At 41.1% G+C, this 18,519-nt stretch overlaps 1 protein-coding gene across 1 annotated transcript; it reads left to right on the forward strand.

The window, feature by feature from the left end:
- The first annotated feature begins 10,663 nt into the window (after positions 1-10,663).
- On the forward strand, positions 10,664-18,109 carry blk (BLK proto-oncogene, Src family tyrosine kinase). Its single transcript, XM_068576579.1, has 14 exons — positions 10,664-10,731; positions 11,530-11,616; positions 11,779-11,866; positions 12,017-12,047; positions 12,348-12,438; positions 12,528-12,626; positions 12,745-12,848; positions 12,994-13,143; positions 13,598-13,750; positions 13,855-14,034; positions 14,833-14,909; positions 16,107-16,257; positions 17,179-17,310; positions 17,469-18,109. The coding sequence occupies exons 3-14, from the start codon at positions 11,780-11,782 to the stop codon at positions 17,669-17,671; spliced, it is 1,458 nt and encodes a 485-aa protein (XP_068432680.1). The 5' UTR covers positions 10,664-10,731; positions 11,530-11,616; position 11,779; the 3' UTR covers positions 17,672-18,109.
- Positions 18,110-18,519: the final 410 nt, after the last annotated feature.

The raw sequence follows: 18,519 nt of genomic DNA on the forward strand, positions 1-18,519 counted from the left end.
TCTGCCAAATCCACTTCTCAAATCCCTGCTCTGACAGTTAAGGAAAGTGAAGACAGAGCACCCACGGCCATGTCCTCAAAGTCTAAGGTTTCAGCCCGTTCAAATAAGTCAACAGCATCTGAGAAAAAGGAAGGGCGGGCAAAAAGTTCTTTATCTGTCAAGTCAAATCTCTCTGTGAAATCTCGAAAATCCAAAGCAACTGATATTTCAACAGCGGAGTTTGTGGAGTCTGTTCATGTTCCTGCTGAGGAGAAGACACATGCTTCTCCAATAGCTACAGGGGAAGATGTGAATCCTGAAGACAACAGTAAGCCCCCATCTAGTTTGCATGAGGAAGAGAAGATGGTTACAGTTGATAAAAGGAGTAACTCTAAGACGAGCAAGTCCAGCAGGCAAGACAAAAAGCATCAAATTTCAGAGGTTACTGCCAAAACTGCTAAATCTGCTGAGTCAGAAACCTGTCAAAGTGCACAACAAACCAGAGGAAATAAACATAGAATGATGTGTCACACAGAGTCAAAGGAAAGTGATTTGTCGCAAACTCTGTCCAGTTCAGATATGGTCAAGGAGACGTTTGAACCTCCAGCAACTGGAGAATCTAAATCCCAAGTTTCTAAGAAGATGACAAATGGTCAACTGGAAGCCACGGACATTGGGAGTGCCAAAGATAACAAAAGTGACAAAAGCAGCAAATGCAAACGCAAGAACACAAATGCTGATGACTTTGAGATGGTCCCATCTAGCCTTCCAAATGCATCTCCCACTGAGGTTGTGAGTGAATGGCTGAATTCAATACCGGCAGACGGGGATGCGTGCATGTATGACATGGACGAATTTAATGAAAACCCTGATGGAGAAACAAATGGCCACACAACGAAGGAGATTAAGAGGATGGACGATAATGAAAACAATGACTCTGCAGCTGCGACTACAAAAGACACAATTGAAGGAGTTGTGGTGAACACTGTCCCGACAGATGACAATCAAACAAGCCCAGAGGCACCGAATGCAGACAATACCTGTATTGAGAGAGACGACGCCTCAAAGGTATTCAACTCTTCCGTCCAGGTGATGAAAGTACTTTTAAATCCAAAGCTCGACAGATGTAACAGTTTGCCGGAAATTTCTTCGGTGTGTGGACGTAAACTGAGCACTTCAGCTCGAGGTCTTCTGGACTGCCTTGTGAAGTTGCAGTTGATAGACCACAGTCCTGAAAATGCAAACGAAAAGAACGAAAGATACCAAGAGCTGATGAATATTCTTAAATCTCTTTGGCTTTGCGAAACTCCCAAAATTGAAGAGAAGGTATTAAAGAAGGGTGATCACCATTCTGTGGACGATGAATTCAATCACACCTCATCTTCTGGTGTGGATGTCAACAGCGGCTCTACGGGCTCCGGGAACAGTAGTGATGGTGTGAATGCTAACGTGTGTCAAGCACAAGCAAGAACAGAAACGGTAGAGAATATAAAAGAAGCTTGTGAAGATGAAGCAGAAGCGGTAGCTCAGTGGACATCGGAGCAAGACGTTGTAGAAATGCATGAGGAGAAACAAAAGGAAGATGATCCAGCGTCAGATGACACAATTAGAAACAATGATAGTCCAAGAGAACTATCTGAAACACCACCCTCCTCAAACCAGAGTTCGGGAAATGACAGCAAAAGTACTCCTCAAAGTCCCAATCCTGTTTGGGTCTTAACCTTATTAACTAAAATAGAAAAGCAGTTCATGGCACACTATATTGACGCAATGAGCGAGTTCAAAGTCAGATGGAACTTGGATAGTAATGAGCAGCTTGACCTGATGATAAGTGAGCTTAAAACCGAGGTCCAAAAAAGAATCCAAAAAAGTATAAACAGGGAACTGAGGAAAATTCAAGGTCAAGTAGGTGCACCAAGACCCCCTAAAGAAGCGATATCTCGTGCTTCAGCCACACGAACAGAAGGGAGAAGACGGAGGCTGAAGATTATGCTCGAACAATCCACTGATCCCCAAGCAGAAAAAAGTTATGACTCAACGACAGACACATCTTACAGTGACCAACGCACCGAGAACGAAGATGAATATTGTCCATGTGAAACATGCACGAAGGACAGTATTATATCTAGGCCACCACTTCCTGCAGAAGTTAAGAATGTTGCACCTGTCATTAAGGACTTTGACCTGAGGAGGATTCTGGTGATGAAGAATGATGAAGCTGGTAGTATACCTGCAATCACCTGTACATCTCACTTTGAAAATGATAGTGAAAGAAAAGCAGCAGCGGCATGTGTGGGGAACATTATTGTTAAAGCTATAACAGAATTGGAAAGAGAAAAGATACGCCATGATTCTAAAGATGACTTTGCAGTTGCAGCAGATGATTTGTGTCAAGATGCAGGCCAAGAAGACGAGTCTGAAAGCAATGAAGCGAAAGAGGACACTTCAATAGAAAAGTCTGCCACAACTCAACCAGATGCAAAGAAGAGATGGTTGTCGATAAAGAAGAAATTGCTGCCAACGATTCAGATCATTCTGCAGGCGAGAATGAGAACACAGCAGCTGATGAAGACAGATGAGGACGATGCAACATCCACAGCTGAGGAATTAGCAGGAAAGGAAGAAGCAGAGACTGAAGATGAGAATGAAGTAGAAAGAGAGATTGGAGCAGATGAGTCAAAGGAAGAGACTGATGAAGCCGCCACTGCTGAAGAGGCAAATGCAGAGGAGGAGGATGTGGCCGCCTTAACGGAAAATGAATCTGACAGAGATGATGCTGTGGAAGCAGAGATGGTTGATCAGGATGAAGCGATTCCTGCCACAAGTGCAGATGAATCGGAAGATGAGAACGATGCCGCAACTGACGCATCGACAAAAGAATCAGCTGAAATAGCAACAACTGAAGATGAGCTCGTTGTGGAAAAGGAGACTGCTGCGACAGGAGAGGACGAACTCAAGGAAGAGGCTGCCGAAGATGAAGATGCCGATGCAGATGCAGAAGAGACCCCTATGGCAGTCACAAGTGAACATGAATCTGACAAAGATGAGGCCGTGGAAGAAGGGGGAGTCGATGATGATGAGGAGGTAGCCGTGGAGGAGGACAACGACACAGCTGATGAATTGTCAAAAGAATCGATTGAAGAAGCAGAAATTGAAGATGACATGTTGGCAACTGAAAATGATTCTGACAATGAAGAAGCTGGGGAAGAAGACATTCTGGACACCACTGCAGATGATACCACGGCCACAGCTGATAATGAATCATCTCGGGAAACTGAAAAGGCAGAAATTGAAGGTGAGATTTCTCTTGAAAACGAGGTCGCTGGCACAAGTGAAGAGGAATCAAAAGAGGAGGCTGCTGAAGCCACCACGGCTGAAGATGTAGCAGAAGATGTGGCAGACGAATCTGAACATGAGGAGGCTGTGGCAGCCGGGACAATTGAAGATGTCAAAGAGACTGCTGACACCAGTGATGGTGATTCTGCAAAGAGTTTAGATGCCACCACAAATGCAGATGAAACAGCGGAGGAGAGTGATGCAACAGGTGATGAATTGGCAGAGGAAACTGCTGAAGAACCAACGATTGAAGATGATCTTGTTGTAGAAAGAGAGATTGCGGTTATGAGTGAGGAGGAATTTCAGGAAGAGGCTGCTGAAGCTGCCACAGCTGAAGATGAAAATGCAGAAGAGACCACTATGGCAAGTGAACATGAATCTGACAAAGATAAGGCTGTGGAAGAAGGGACAGTTGATGATGATGAGGAGGATATTGCTGCCACAAGTGAAGATGAGTCTGGAGATGAGAACGACGTCACAACGGATAGATCGTCAAAAGAGCCAGCCGAAGAAGCAGGAACTGAAGATGAGATGGCTGTAGAAAAAGAGATCCCGAGTGAAGATGAATCAACGGAAAACATAGCTGAAGATGAAATTACAGCAGAAGAGACTGCTGTGGCAGCGGCAAGTGAAAATGAATCTGACAATGAGGAAGATGTGGAAGAAGAGTCAAATACAGAGCTCGCAGAAGCCGAAAATACTGCAGATGACTCTCATGTGGCAACGACAACTGAGGATGAATCTGATGAGGATGAAACTGCCACAAACGATGAAGATGAAAGTGCTGGTGCTGATAAAACAACAACAGCTGAGGAGGAAAGCGCTGTAGAAAAAGATGTTAACGTCACGAGCGACGCTGAAGATAACAGTGCAGCGGAACAAGCAGATGTTGAAGCGACAACTGAACATGAATCTGACAAAGATGACGCTGTGGAAGACACCCAAGCGGACGAGTCTGGGTCAGATGAGAAGGAAAACGCTGACAAAGCAACAAGCGAAGATGAGATTGCGGAAGAACAAGAGATCGCTGTCACGAGTGAAGATGACGTGAAGGAAGAAGCTGGTGAGGGCATGACGGCTGAAGAGGAAAATGCAGCAGAAGATGTGTCCGCCGCAAGTGAACATGAATCTGACGAAGAAGAGGCTGTAGAAGCAGGGACGAATGAAGATGCGGAAGAAACGGCTGATGAAGAAGATTCTGCAGAAGACAAGGATGCCACCACAGATGATGATGAAACCACAGAGGAGCACGATTGCGCAATCAAAGCTGGCGGACTGTCAAAAGAATCATCCGAAGCGGCAACCGAAGACGAGGTTCCTGTGGAAAAAGAGGGTGCCACCACAGAGGAGGATGACACCAAGGAGGAGGATGCTGAAGTAGTCGCAGACAATTTGGAGGAAAAAGAAATCAGTGACCCCGATAATGAACCGAATGAAGAGGAGTTGGAAGAAACTTCAGAACTTGTGGAACAGGACGACGACGTAGAAGCTGAACCTGCAATAGACGGAAGCTCCAGAGCTGTGACGGAAAATGAATCAGAGGAAGAGAGCGATGAATCGGCCACGGATGAAAACGAATCAGTAAATAACACAACAACAGATGCCAATGAAACTGCAGGAGAAGAGTCATGTTCCAAAGTTACACATGACAATGAGTCAAGAGAGGAACACTCAGAAACTAACCCTGAGGATGAGAATGTAGATGAGAGTGCAGGAGAAGATGGCAACACAAACGAGGAAGAAGAGGCTAGAAATGAAAATGAGACTCTAAGTGAAGCAGAACATGACACAGTGTCAGATTTTGTTCAAGAAGAGGAACAATGTGAGGAGGACGGCAATGATAAAGAGAACGAGGAACTCGACAAAGGCGACACAAATGGAGAAGAATCAGGAAGTGACGGGGAAGAATGTGATGAAAATGAAAGTGCTACGGAGTCTGGAGCTGCGCAAGAAGATTGCACTGAGGCTGCAACACCAGGAGATGAAGAATCGGGAGAGCTTGAAACGACGGGGAATGAGATTACTGAAAGTGACGGTGGGGAAGAGTGTGGATCAGAAGGTGCGTCTGCTGGAGAGGAGGTTGGAGAAGTCCAAACAGTAAAGGCAGATAACAGTGAAGATGAAGGAGAAGAAGAAGGGGACACGACAATAGAGCATCGAGAAGATGCTGTTAATGAGACCAATGATGAAACAGTAGGGCCTGATGATGTGGTGGAGCTGAGGCCAGAGGAGGATGCAGAGGAATTATCAGAAGACAATGGTGAAAACATGTTAGTGGAAGATGTAGATGAAGATAATGAGGAACAAGGAACAAATGTCACACAATGTGAACACATTAACATCACAAATGAAAGCCCTGATAATGATGAAGATGTCGGAGCCTCCGAAAAAGAGGAGGAAACTGAGGCAGCCAATGAAGACTGGGGCGGAAACCAGGGAGATTCAGCTGATGGAGAAGACGAAGCAGAGGAAGATGAAGCAGAGGAAGATGAAGCAGAGGAAGATTCAGACGAACTGAAAGAAGGTAGTGATCGTAGAGAGCAAGATTTTGTTCCAAGCGAGACAGATAAACAAGACGCGGATACAAAAGCAGCTAAGAAAATGACATTGATCACACTTGATTCCTTGAATAAAGTGAAGGCAGAGTCTGAGGATGGCGCTTATGCTGATGTTGAAGATTCTGAGGCTGAAATCAACAGCCAAGAAGACTCAAAAAGCCTCGAGTTGAAGACTAGGGAGTGAGATGCAGGAGTAAAAGGAGTTTAAAAGTACAGCAGTAATATACACAGGCTGAGCAGTCTGAGGTCTATTTTAAGTCATCAAGTCCAGAAAAAAGCAAACGGATTGTTCTGGATTATTCCGACATAATCTTCTAGTTTTTCCTGTTCAATAGCAAGCACTGAAGGATAAAGCACTTTGTTCCAGCACAATGCTGCGACTGAACACATGCACATGGAGTACTGATCATGCAGTCGTATGACAAAGGAATCATTGAAACTTGAATGTATATATTACACTAAATATGTAGGATGTTTGTAGAGTTTTAATGGAAAACTAAATGGGTCTTAAGCACATATACTGTAGTTTTTATTAAAACTACTGCAGTATATTTACTCAATTTCCGCTGCTAAACATGTATTTACAGAATTAAGCAAGTCTCTGAATGTATTTCATCCAACCAAAAGTATTCTTTGAAGATTTTTGGTTCTAAAGTTAGATTTGTTAAAGGAAAGCTAGAACATACTGATCATATTTATTTTGAATGTATAACTTACTATTGTGCATATACAGGCCTGTTCAAGGCAGTATTTTAGCGCTAAACCTGATGAGGATTATCAGTGTAAGTATCTTCACAATTCTATTCGGTGTTATAGCTTTAAATTAACTTTAACAAATGAACAGGAACATCTGGAAAGTAACAAAAGTCATGGCAGGCTTTTATGCATTATGACCGGTTCTCCTATTGTTCTGTATTTTAGACCATTCATCAGTGTTTATCAGTAAGAAATACACTAGTATTTGTGGTACAGAGGTTATTAACTTTGCTAAATGTACTGTATGTATTGTCTCTGAAATAAATAAAAAAAAATGCCTAAAAAGTATTTTTTGTTATTCATTTGTACGACACAATTCCAAATGAAAATCAAACTGAAGCGTGAAGAAAAAACGTACCTGGAACATGAGAATGTACTTCACCACTATGCATGTAACATCCCTGGAATAAATATATTTATGTATGGAGAGTCACTAAGTTAGTACAATGTGTCATTGTTTTAATGTTTTTGAAAGATCATATTGAATGCTAAAAACATAACTCATTGTATTATGGTGGTGAACCACATCAGAATGGTTGGTCATAATCAGTGAAAACTTATTTTAAAGCACATGTACCATATTTAAAATGGCTTTTCACTACATACACAAACATTTTCATACATAATAAAATTGTGTTTAAAATGACATAAAATTCTAATTATCAACATCTGCCGCACAATTGACACTGCACACTTCATTTGCTGAACAACACCGTCCTCCAGAGGGACTTTCTGCACCCGATGTTAGTGACAATCAGTGAAGCCGTAACTTTGTTGGTTCGGGCTCTTTTGGGCGCTATAACACAGTTGAACATCAATATTCAACACAAGTCAGCTCCTGAGGAACAACCTGCTGAACGAGTGTGTGAGGCTGCCTTCTGTCTCCATTCACACTCATTCTGCTCTGAGCGCCATTAGACAGAGCTGATGGATGTGCCTCTCTCACAGATTCCATTTGCAGTCTCTGGTGGTCATGTGACATCACGTAATTGGTGTCACTCTGATTGACTGCATAACACCACAGTCACAGGCACGTAAAGATCTCTTTTATTGTTGCTTTACCGGCTGCTAAGGTGTGTCAACAATGTGAAATTGTCCCTCAACGAGGACGTGTGACCGTAACAGTAAGACCAGCGTTGAATGTAAATAGTGAAACAAATACATTATAAAAAATACTATTCCTCTCCTCATATATCTTCCGTATATCAATGCAGCATTAATATCTGACTTGATGAGATGAAACCAATCTTCAAATCTTCTGGAAAAGTGGATTCTTTTTTGTTTTTTGTTGAGGAAGCACCTGCTTGCTGGCACAGAGCTATTTCCACGGTGCACACTGGAGGAGTGAGGAACGTCATCCGGAGCACAATAATAAGGGGCTTTCCCGCAGCTGTTTACCTCAGAGCAACCTGCTTCTGGAACAGCTGCACTGACTCCTAACTGCAGTACTGCAAACCCAACTGCAGGCGTGTCCTCTGAAGTTTAAACTAAGAGTGTGACAGGTACTGCACACATGAAAGTAATAATAACTCAGGAAGTAATGAATACATTCAGCAAATTAAATCAGTGTAAAATGCCTTTAAATGTGCAGTGTGCTTGATGTCTGCTGACGAACGGAGGGAAAGCATCAGGAAAAGTGAAGCTCTCGCCAAACTCATCAGACGGTCCCAGAGGAACAGCAGAAGTGGCTGGTAAACGCATACAGGAGTGCAATTGTTTTCCGTGTTTATTGACAATGACTTTGCCTTTTTTCAGGCAAATGCGGGAGCGAGAACCTTCTGTCACTGCATGTGTGACAAGAGGAACGAAACGGTTCCCACACAGGCAGGAAGTCAGTGCGGGGCCTCTTGTGATGTAGAGGGGGATCAAAATAAAAAAAAAACGTGTAGTTGTGTGCATAGTTGTGCGCGCGCATGGGAATACATCAAAGCTTGATAAACACTGACTGGGCCTTCCTACTAAATATTCAATGTACAATCAATATTTTATAATCACAAAAGTCCAGTTTGACCGCACACTATCACGCACCTCGGCATGTAGAGACTTCGTCGGACGCATGCAGCGCACGCTCACGTTGCTGACGGGAAATTAAAACTCTCATTGACATGCTCTCATTCATGCTTTTTGGCCAGGACGGCGCTCCAGTGAAGGAGACCCACGCTCCCTTTCTTTCCCACCGTTGTTCAGGTTATCCTGTGGGGCCACTTATGACCCTTCTACAGGCAGGATGCAATGTCTGGGGACCCCAACAAGGCTGAACACAAGCATCCGCCAAAGCCCTGGGAAGAAAACAAGGGCTGATGGAAAACTAGAAGGAGTTAGCAAACCAGGACGCACTCAATAACACTTGCGATGCACCTGCAGCCTGTGTGTGTGTGTGTGTGTGTGTGTGTGTGTGTGTGTGTGTGTATATGCAGTGAGGTTGTTCCTTCAGAGAACTACAGCACAGCACAGTCCCCACACACAGCACAGGTGGTCCAAAACAAAAACCTGTGAAGTGTTGCCCAGAGAGTAATATCCCCACGCTGCGTGTTGTATAAAGCCCCCCATAGGAAACAAACACTTCCGGTGCTGTAAGATTTATTGTTCCCCGCACTTATAGGTCACAACATACTCTGAATGATATCTTCCTCACAAGGCTCTTTGATTCATCCTTAATGGCTTTTAATACTCATTTAGCATGCAGAGCAGAAACAAAAGGGTCATAATTACTGCTGGATAACTCAAGGACATATTGTTTTGTGTTTATTGTTGTCATCCCTGAAGAAGAGGGGTGAATTCCCCCTTCAGTGCATTGTGTGGTGGGAATAGGAAAGACCTGGTTAACAGTCCTGTATGGTGTGAAAACCCAACGCATTGTTATACTTTGATAGATTGACCGCACATTAGTTTGAATTTTTTTTTTCCTCTCCCAATGTCACTGACTTTGCATCTGTATTCACATCCGCACACCTTCCTCTGCACCAGATACAGATATTACGCAAGAGAAATGCCCAAAGATCAACACTCTATTAAACCATTTCCACAGAGGAGGTCAATGTAAAGGTTATCTATGAATAGAAAAGGCATGAATGTTGGGAAAAGCTGGAAAAGTGCCTTGAAATGGACCTACTTTAATGGAGTAGAGTCAGGGTTTAAAACAAGACTAGCTACGCCCTCTAGTGTCAACATTGGGGAACATCAACAAGCAAACTACAAAGTATGCTAAAAGTATAACTTTGAAGACATTTTATTTTGCAAATTTAGTGTTTCTAAATAGTTGATTGTTGAACTAGCAGAGAATAGTAACAACCAATACCTAAATGGAAAATATTTCAATAAGTAACACGGTAATACGAATGTATTGAGAAGTAGCCTATTAACCATGTCGTCGCCTTACAATGGCTGACCTCTACCTGACAGGATATTAAGCAATGATGGTAAAATGAGGGCTGTAGGGAGAAAAGGACACTTTCATTTAAAATGTGAGCGGATATTCTAATATTGTTACTCAATTCGAGGGTTTCAATACCAGTTCACTCCTCCATCTTGTGGCAAGAGTGCGTACTGCTTTACAAAAGTACCGAAAACAAATATTGTTGTTTGCTAAGAATGAAGAAATAAACAATGCACTGGATAAAACCACTAGAGGAATGTTTCATGTGTCAATATGCAATACAAAAATATCACTGGGACATATCATATTTATGTAGTTTGTTTACAACTTCTTCTCTCCGTAATTTGACCTTGGATGTGATGTCATTCATTAACCAATTGAAGGTTTGATCGAAGTGAACTCATTGAAGTGTAATCTGCAGGTGAGGTGATCTTTGTCCTGTTTTCTTAGAGGATCTGCTGCAGTTTCAAATGAGTCAATCATGGGACAAAAATAAACACACAAACCGTTATCTATTTACAGTAAACTCAATGCGTCCTCCCAGGGGAGGCCCTGGTCTCCACTGAGAGAGAGAGAGAGAGAGAGAGAGAGAGAGAGAGAGAGACAGAGAGAGAGAGAGAGAGAGAGACGGGCAAGTGAGAGTTGCAGTTGGTTTTCAATAAGGAAATTGAAGACATGTTGCATCTGGAGTACTTTTGAAGACACCACCCAGGGGACAAGTACAAGGTATTTATTTATCTGCTGTATGTTCATCTCACACTACAGAATGCTAACAATGAACAATCATATCAATTTAGAAAGAATCAACGGTTATAATGTTTCACATGAAAGAAAATGTAAATCCTTGAAAGGTTGAACAGCTATCATTAGGGAACAAAAACATATCATTAATCACACAATTTATAAACTATGTTGTGGCATCATACATGAAATCAAATTTAGACTGTGAAAAATACAATTCCTAGTGTGTGTGGAAAAAGTGTGCTGAAAGTATTTGTATTGGGAGGGAAATGTTGCAAAAGTCAGTGAATATAAAGTTAATTTCCCTTCAACGTATCACATGAAAACTGATATGGGATGTATATCTTAAGCTAAAACATAACTTACATAGAAATAAAGACTTTCACTTGTTATATAACCGCCACAGTTTTAATTACACCTCACTGGATAATTTAAAAGCTCTTTGATTGCCTCCATGACAGTTCATTTATTTCACATTACTGACCCTGTTGACATCAAAAGGACCGGTACTGTGTGACTACAAGTCCAAGCCTCCTTCAGACAACTAAAACTAAACTAAAAGTAAAACTAAATGAAAAACTTGGTGCGTTGAAGTTCATTGCACACTTCTGCATTAGCCTGTTGGCAGTTATTTCTCTATTTTAAACTCTGACATGTTCATATGGTGTCATTAACTACACATGCAAAAGGGTATCAGATAAAAACAGGTTTTTTTTCCATTTCCTCTTTTAAAAAGCATTCGGTTTTCAGCTCTTTTGTGTCAAAACTGAATTTCTCTTTCAGCACGGGGCATGAACTCACACAGCGGGCCCGACTGTGGGAGAAGAGGAGAAGGAAAACTGTTCCAATAAGACTCACCTGCTTTATCAGGTAAGAGCACAGCATTGAATATGATGTAGCTATCTACGAGGCCCGTAGCAGCCCCCGGTGGTATTTGATCACGGTGCTGCATTGTATTGTTCTCTTGCATTGAGTGAATATAGTTAATAGTACGCAGTATAACTGAAGAAGATTTTTCCATTATGAATGCAGGATGGGCTGCGCTTGCAGTGGCCAGAAACGAGTAAAAGAGGACAAGTTCTGCAAAGAAAAAAACAACTTTGACGCGTCGAATCACATAGTAAGCAGATTATTTAAAGGGAAAGAAGCTTTCCTAACTTGAACGAAGATGAAAGTGTAGTAATTTACTGTGACATGAATCTACTGTTTGTCATGGACTTACTGTACATTCTGAATTCAAAAGGAAATCATATATTTTTCTGTTCTTTAGGCACAAAGTGGAAACGCCAATTCAGATAAAGGTAATCACTGAACACAAAGCATATAATAAACTTTCTACCCCAAAAAAATATCAGGCCCGCGTTCATGCAGTCAACTGAGCGGAGAGACATTACTCGAGTCCGAGGCGTCTACTTTTAGAGATTAAAATCTCGGTTGCGTTTCCTCTGTTCTCTTCTGGGGGTAAAGATGAGATTGGAGACGTAGTTTTCCTCTCAGAGACATGCAATGTAGAAACTACGCCGTACTGATGCCTGTGCTCATTCCGTATCACTAATCACTTCCTTTATCGCTTCCTCTAAATGACCTTTCCTTGTCTCCAGATGAAGTGTTTGTGGCACAACATGATTTCCAAGCGACCAACGACAGTGATCTACCTTTCAAAAAGGGAGACAAGCTTAAGGTGTTGAAGGAGTAAGTAACGCCTCGCCCTGCAGGCCCTGGAACGCAGCAGTGAAACAAATCACTTAGTAAGAAATGTAAATGATGTGCAATGTTTGTAGGAACGGAGAATGGTGGGTGGCTAAGTCGCTGGCGACTGGAAAGGAGGGCTTAATACCATGTAACTACATAGCCAGAGCAGATACACTGGAGGTGGAAAAGTGAGAGACTACGTCATACATACTACACAAATCGACATGATTGAAAATGTTCAATGCATTTTATTTAGGTTTTTTGATGTGATAAGTAAAGTGTGTTTTGTGGTTATCTCCTCTGCAGATGGTTTTTCAGGGACATGAGCAGAAAAGAGACTGAACGACTGCTTTTAGCCCCTGGGAACAAACCGGGTACCTTTCTAGTTCGAGAGAGTGAAACCTGTAAAGGTAACTGCCATCGGTCTCTCATATCTTCAGGGGCAAATTAAAAAAAAAGGAAATATGTCTCCTTGGAGATTAATAAAGTACTTTTCATTCATTCATTCATATTAAAACAACCGGTGACCGTACAACCTATTTGTTTCCGGCTTAGGTTCCTTCTCCCTGTCAGTCAGAGATCATGTACCAGAACAAGGAGATGTGGTAAAACACTACAAGATCCGCTGTTTGGACAAAGGTGGATACTACATCTCTCCCTCCAACCTGTTCCCATCCCTGCAGGAGCTGGTCAAATACTACACCCGTGAGTAAAATACTGCGTCATTCAGAAAGAAGCAGATCTGCATCCAGATAGGTTTTCAAATGAAATGTATTGGATACCTAATTATAATGATAAAACAAAAACCATCTGTTGATTTGCACTCACATTCGCTTCACTGCTGGGAATTACAATCATGCATTGGCTTTGAGTTGAAGGGGGAAGTTAGACTCTTGTGATGCGTCGTGCATTTCCTGTGTGAGAGGAGTGATACTTATTCCACCACTCTGACTAAACCACAAGATAATAAGCTCAAAATATAGAATGGCTGCTAATGCACGGCAACCTATATAACAAAATGAGTATTTACAGACTTCCTATCAGTATATTTAAGGGAACAGGGGTTCATTAGTAACACAATTTTTCACAGCAGCGAAGAAAACTGGAAAAAAAACAAACGACTGTTCATGACATCGGCATGGTTGTTGTTTGGGTGCAGGCACGGCAGACGGTTTGTGTCAGCGGCTGTACGCTCCTTGTAAGACGAAGACGCCCGAGCTGCCGTGGGCACAAGACGAGTGGGAGATTCCCAGAGACACCCTGAGAATGGTGAAGAAACTGGGAGCCGGGCAATTTGGAGAAGTGTGGATGGGTGAGCGAAAGCTAACAGTTCATCACGTCATCGGCAACTTTTTTTTTTTTTTTTTTTTTTTCGAGCACAATGAGTTAGGAGCCCTGTTTGAATTTCTACTGCAGGTTATTATAAGAACACCCAGAAGGTCGCTGTCAAGACCTTGAAGGAGGGAACGATGGAGCCCGAGGCCTTCCTGCAGGAGGCCAACCTGATGAAGCAGCTGCAGCATGAACGACTGGTGCGCCTCCACGCTGTGGTCACCAAGGAGCCCATTCTCATCGTCACTGAGTTCATGGTCAATGGTGAGATGCCGAGAGAGAGAGAGGGGAGATTTATTTAGGATTAAGTCACTCGAATTGTGCCACAAATATATGAAGTTGGTGATGATGAGGAGCGTCTAAGAATAATTCTCACATTAGAGGAGCTGGGTCCAGAGCCAATATTTGTAATTTTGATTGAAAATGTACATCATGATATTTGCAGTACTTTCGATAGAGCAATTAATTGCCAAGATTAATTGATTTAATTTGATAATTCCTTTTCAAAGCTAGGATTTTTTTTTAAATATATTTTTATTGAAATAATTACTACTTTTACTTTTAATTTGTCAGTCTTTTTAAGACTTCTCTTCAAAACACGTACATGGAGTCACCACAAAAGAACTCAACACTTTTACATTATACTGCACTCAAATTCAAGGAATAAAAAATGTGTGAGGTTATAATATTCAATTGATTATGTGTGTGAAACAGTGCGTAATATGAGGTATTGAATTAGATTAAACAAATAAAAAAAACGATAGACACAAACAGTTACATGTAAACTCCTTGTTGTATTGAACAGTATATATCTGGCTGGTGTAGCTAACTTTAAAAAAATAAAGAAATGATCGCACCCTTATCACTTCCTTAAATCACACTCAAATTGCAGCGGCATCACACACACGCGGTTGCTTCCAGTTTAAGACGTTACGCAGTCTCTTTGTGTGACTTGTTTTGAGTTGCGAGTTTCTACAAAACAACAATATGTCTTTGAAAACGATGTATTTCATTTGTGGATCATAGTGATAACGTTATTCTTCTCCTTTTTTTCATTTGCAGGATGTCTTTTGGACTTTCTGAAATCAGACAAAGGAAAAATTCTCAAGCTCAATAAGCTGATCGACATGTCAGCGCAGGTGGGACCCTTCATCGTAATTGCACAATTACAACAATTTGATCTCTGTGAATGTGCAGAATTGTATCTTCTATGCAGCCTTTTTCATATGCCACAACTAAAGAAGCCCATTTTCGCTACAAAAAATATATATATTAGGACACCCCAATTTTTTCTTTTTTTAAAATTATGACAAAAAATATATATATTAAACAGTTTTTTTGTGTGTTTTTTTTGGACAAAAATAAATTAAAAAACATCTAAAAATATGATATTTTATACCTTCACTTAAATGTAAATATGTATTGTTCATACAACAAAACAAGTACAAGTCACATAATAGTCGAATCTTATGGAAGCCCATTCCTGCCCCGCTAAAAAAAATTAGGACAATTTTTTTTTATTTTTCTTATTTTTTGGGTCTATATATATATATATATATATATATATATATATATATATATATATATATATATATATATATATATATATATATATATATGGTCCTAATTTATTTCTTTTGTGGCGGGAATGGGCTTCCATACGCAGCTCTCAATGATACAATGAAATTTAATTTCATGAATACAGCAACTTTGTGTTCTTCATTTTGCCTGGGAGTGCTTTTGTATTTTTAACTTTGAAACATTTTATTTTACCGCCGCAGGCTGCTGTCTAACAACATAATATTAGCATTATTTAAATGAACAGATTTTTGTATTCTCGGACAAAAACAAAAACACCGGCTTTCTTGCTAACCTCAAGGGCTATTAATACGCACAAGCTTATCTTTTGAACGTCTGTTATAGTACGGCACTTTGACATCAGCGGGGATATACACGTGGAAGCTGTCGGCAGAAGCTGTGTGGTTTCTGTGGTGGAGCCTCATGCTACGTCAATTATTAACATCCGGACAGGAAATCGTGCTCTTATTTTTTTCACCATTTACAGTGAGCGCCCTCAGAACCCATTTTCCCCTTTAAAAAAAAGCCTTTTGACTTCCTGAGAGTTGGCACATCCTGTTAAACCCTCTTTACTGCCATTAAAATACATGCAAACACAACAAGTCACACGAATAGACACACGTGTTGCTCCACAGTTGTACCGTACACACTGGTAGAAGGAAAGATGCGGTTAGTGTGCAAAATCTCACTTTTGTGTGAATAATCTGATGATTCCTTTACGAAGCTGTAATATTTTTCTCTTCCTCTCGATACGGCAGATAGCTGAAGGCATGGCGTACATCGAAATGAAGAACTACATCCACCGAGACGTGCGTGCAGCCAACATTCTGGTCAGTGACAGCCTGGACTGCAAGGTAGCAGACTTTGGCCTGGCCAGGATCATTGAGTCAGAATACACAGCTCAAGAAGGTGCAGTATGTGCAGTGTTTCCTCCAGGACAATAAATGCATCCAGTGCTGCTGAAGCCAAGAGTTTTAGAAGTACTGAGGTCACGAGCTTAAGCTCACACTGCGCCCTATCCCCTGACTTGAATGAGTCCGAATTTTGTTTTGATTAAATTGCTTCTTTTTTTTTTTTTTTGGTTAGCCCTATCCTGGAAGAAAAAATGGTATACCTTACATTACATAGCATTTATTTGGCAGACGGTTTTATGGACTTACAATAAGGGCTCTTGAATTTCAAAGAAAAAAGGGCTAGCATGTGGTATGGTTGTGAAATACCGTAACACTTTTTTAAATGTTTTTTTGAAGCAAGTCCTTGAGTCTAAAAATACTTCAACAAGCCACCATATGCAACCTTTTATTGTGAAATATTAATCCTCCCCAGGTCGCTAAAACAATTCACAGAATACAAATATCAAAGACCTTAGTGTCCTGAATGGTGGCTGTGGATAAACTCTTCCATCACTGTACATGTAACTATATACCTTGATAGCAATGTACTACAGACTGTGATACAGTAAATATTTGAGAAACTATTTTTACACATGGTGATGTTGCGAATGTCTGTGTTTTGGTCACCATTGCCAGAAAAGCACAAACAAAGATATGATAACGACATTTCCCCCTCTGAATAACTGTTACAGTAATATCTCTTTCTGTATTTAAGTTGACATCATGTCCGGTTACATGTTGTCATATTACACCACATTAAGAGGAATAAACACACACACACACACACACACACACACACACACACACACACACACACACACACACACACACACACACACACACACACACACACACACACACACACACACACAAACCTTCTCTACAGTTCAACGAAAGAATTTCTTCTGCTTTTTTTAATGCTCTTTCTGGCAACTAGGCGCCAAATTTCCCATCAAATGGACGGCTCCGGAGGCCATAAATTATGGCACATTCAGCATCAAATCGGATACGTGGTCCTTTGGAATCCTGCTGACAGAGATAGTCACCTATGGAAGAATACCTTACCCAGGTACGAGCAATTAGATGTATTTCTTAAGCGAAGACTTACGTGGCATCATATTTTTTAAGAACGCAAATGCTGCATTGTTACTTTGCAGCTGAGGACATTCCAAAAAAAAAAAAGTGATGTTCCTCTATGATATTCTAAATATTATTGTTCTTTATCAGGGATGACCAACCCAGAGGTGATCAGGTGCCTGGACAAGTTGTACAGGATGCCGTGTCCGGACGGCTGCCCCAAGGAACTCTATGACATTATGCAGATGTGCTGGAGGCAGAAGCCTGAGGACCGACCGACTTTTGAATTTCTGCAGAATGTTCTCAACGACTTCTTTATCGCCACGGAGGGACAATATGAGATGCAGCCGTGATGAAATAAAAGGTTTCCTGTTGACAACAGGAACAGCGCAACAGTCTAAATAGAGATGAGGGAATTGAACGGATAGCAGAAGAAGACCAACCAAACATCTTTTTTTTTTACATTTTAAATGGACACGTATTTTAAGCTTTCTCTTTAACTGAATTTACTGAAAGTAAAAGCTATGTGTGGCTCCCTCTGTCTCTAGCAGCTAAGAACATCAGACGAAATCATTGATGAGGACTGATGTACGATGGTATGGAACATGGAAGTAGGATTTCTGTACATGCATGATGTAAAACGACCTCTGGACCCGAGTCGGCACAGGTAAAGTTACAGATGAAACATTTGCTTGCTACAGAAACAAGCAGCCTGAGATTATAAGCACAATATTTTGCACTTTTTTTTACATTCCTTTAGTGATGCAGTTCATACATAAAAAAAATAGGCTTTTTCATGAGAATTTATACATACATGTTCTTTTGTAAATAAAAAAAAATTGCATTACTTAGAACGTTGGTTTGTTATTGTATGTTGTTCCTCTTAAAAAGTGTTTGAAGGCTTCTTTATTTTTAGCAGTGTCACATTATAAAGAAGACACGGGATGTCTGACAATAATCACACTGATTAGTCACTCCTGCAAACATCTGAATGTCTGGGATTTTCATTTTAGTTTAACTTGTGTTGAAAAATGTATGAATAGAGGAAAATGCAAGTGTTGGGTTTAAGAACTTAAAGATTTAACACTAACTGTGTGGCAGGTTTCTGTGAGAGACGAGTGCTGCCTCAAGGAAGCCATTAAAAGCAAGAGACTCAAAACGACGGTGGTTTTAATCCTGTAACCATCCGTTGGGGCCCCGG

Source organism: Clinocottus analis, unplaced genomic scaffold (genome assembly GCF_023055335.1).
Source record: "Clinocottus analis isolate CAN_PGR_092001 unplaced genomic scaffold, fCliAna1.0.p SCAF_15, whole genome shotgun sequence".
NCBI lineage: Eukaryota > Metazoa > Chordata > Actinopteri > Perciformes > Cottidae > Clinocottus > Clinocottus analis.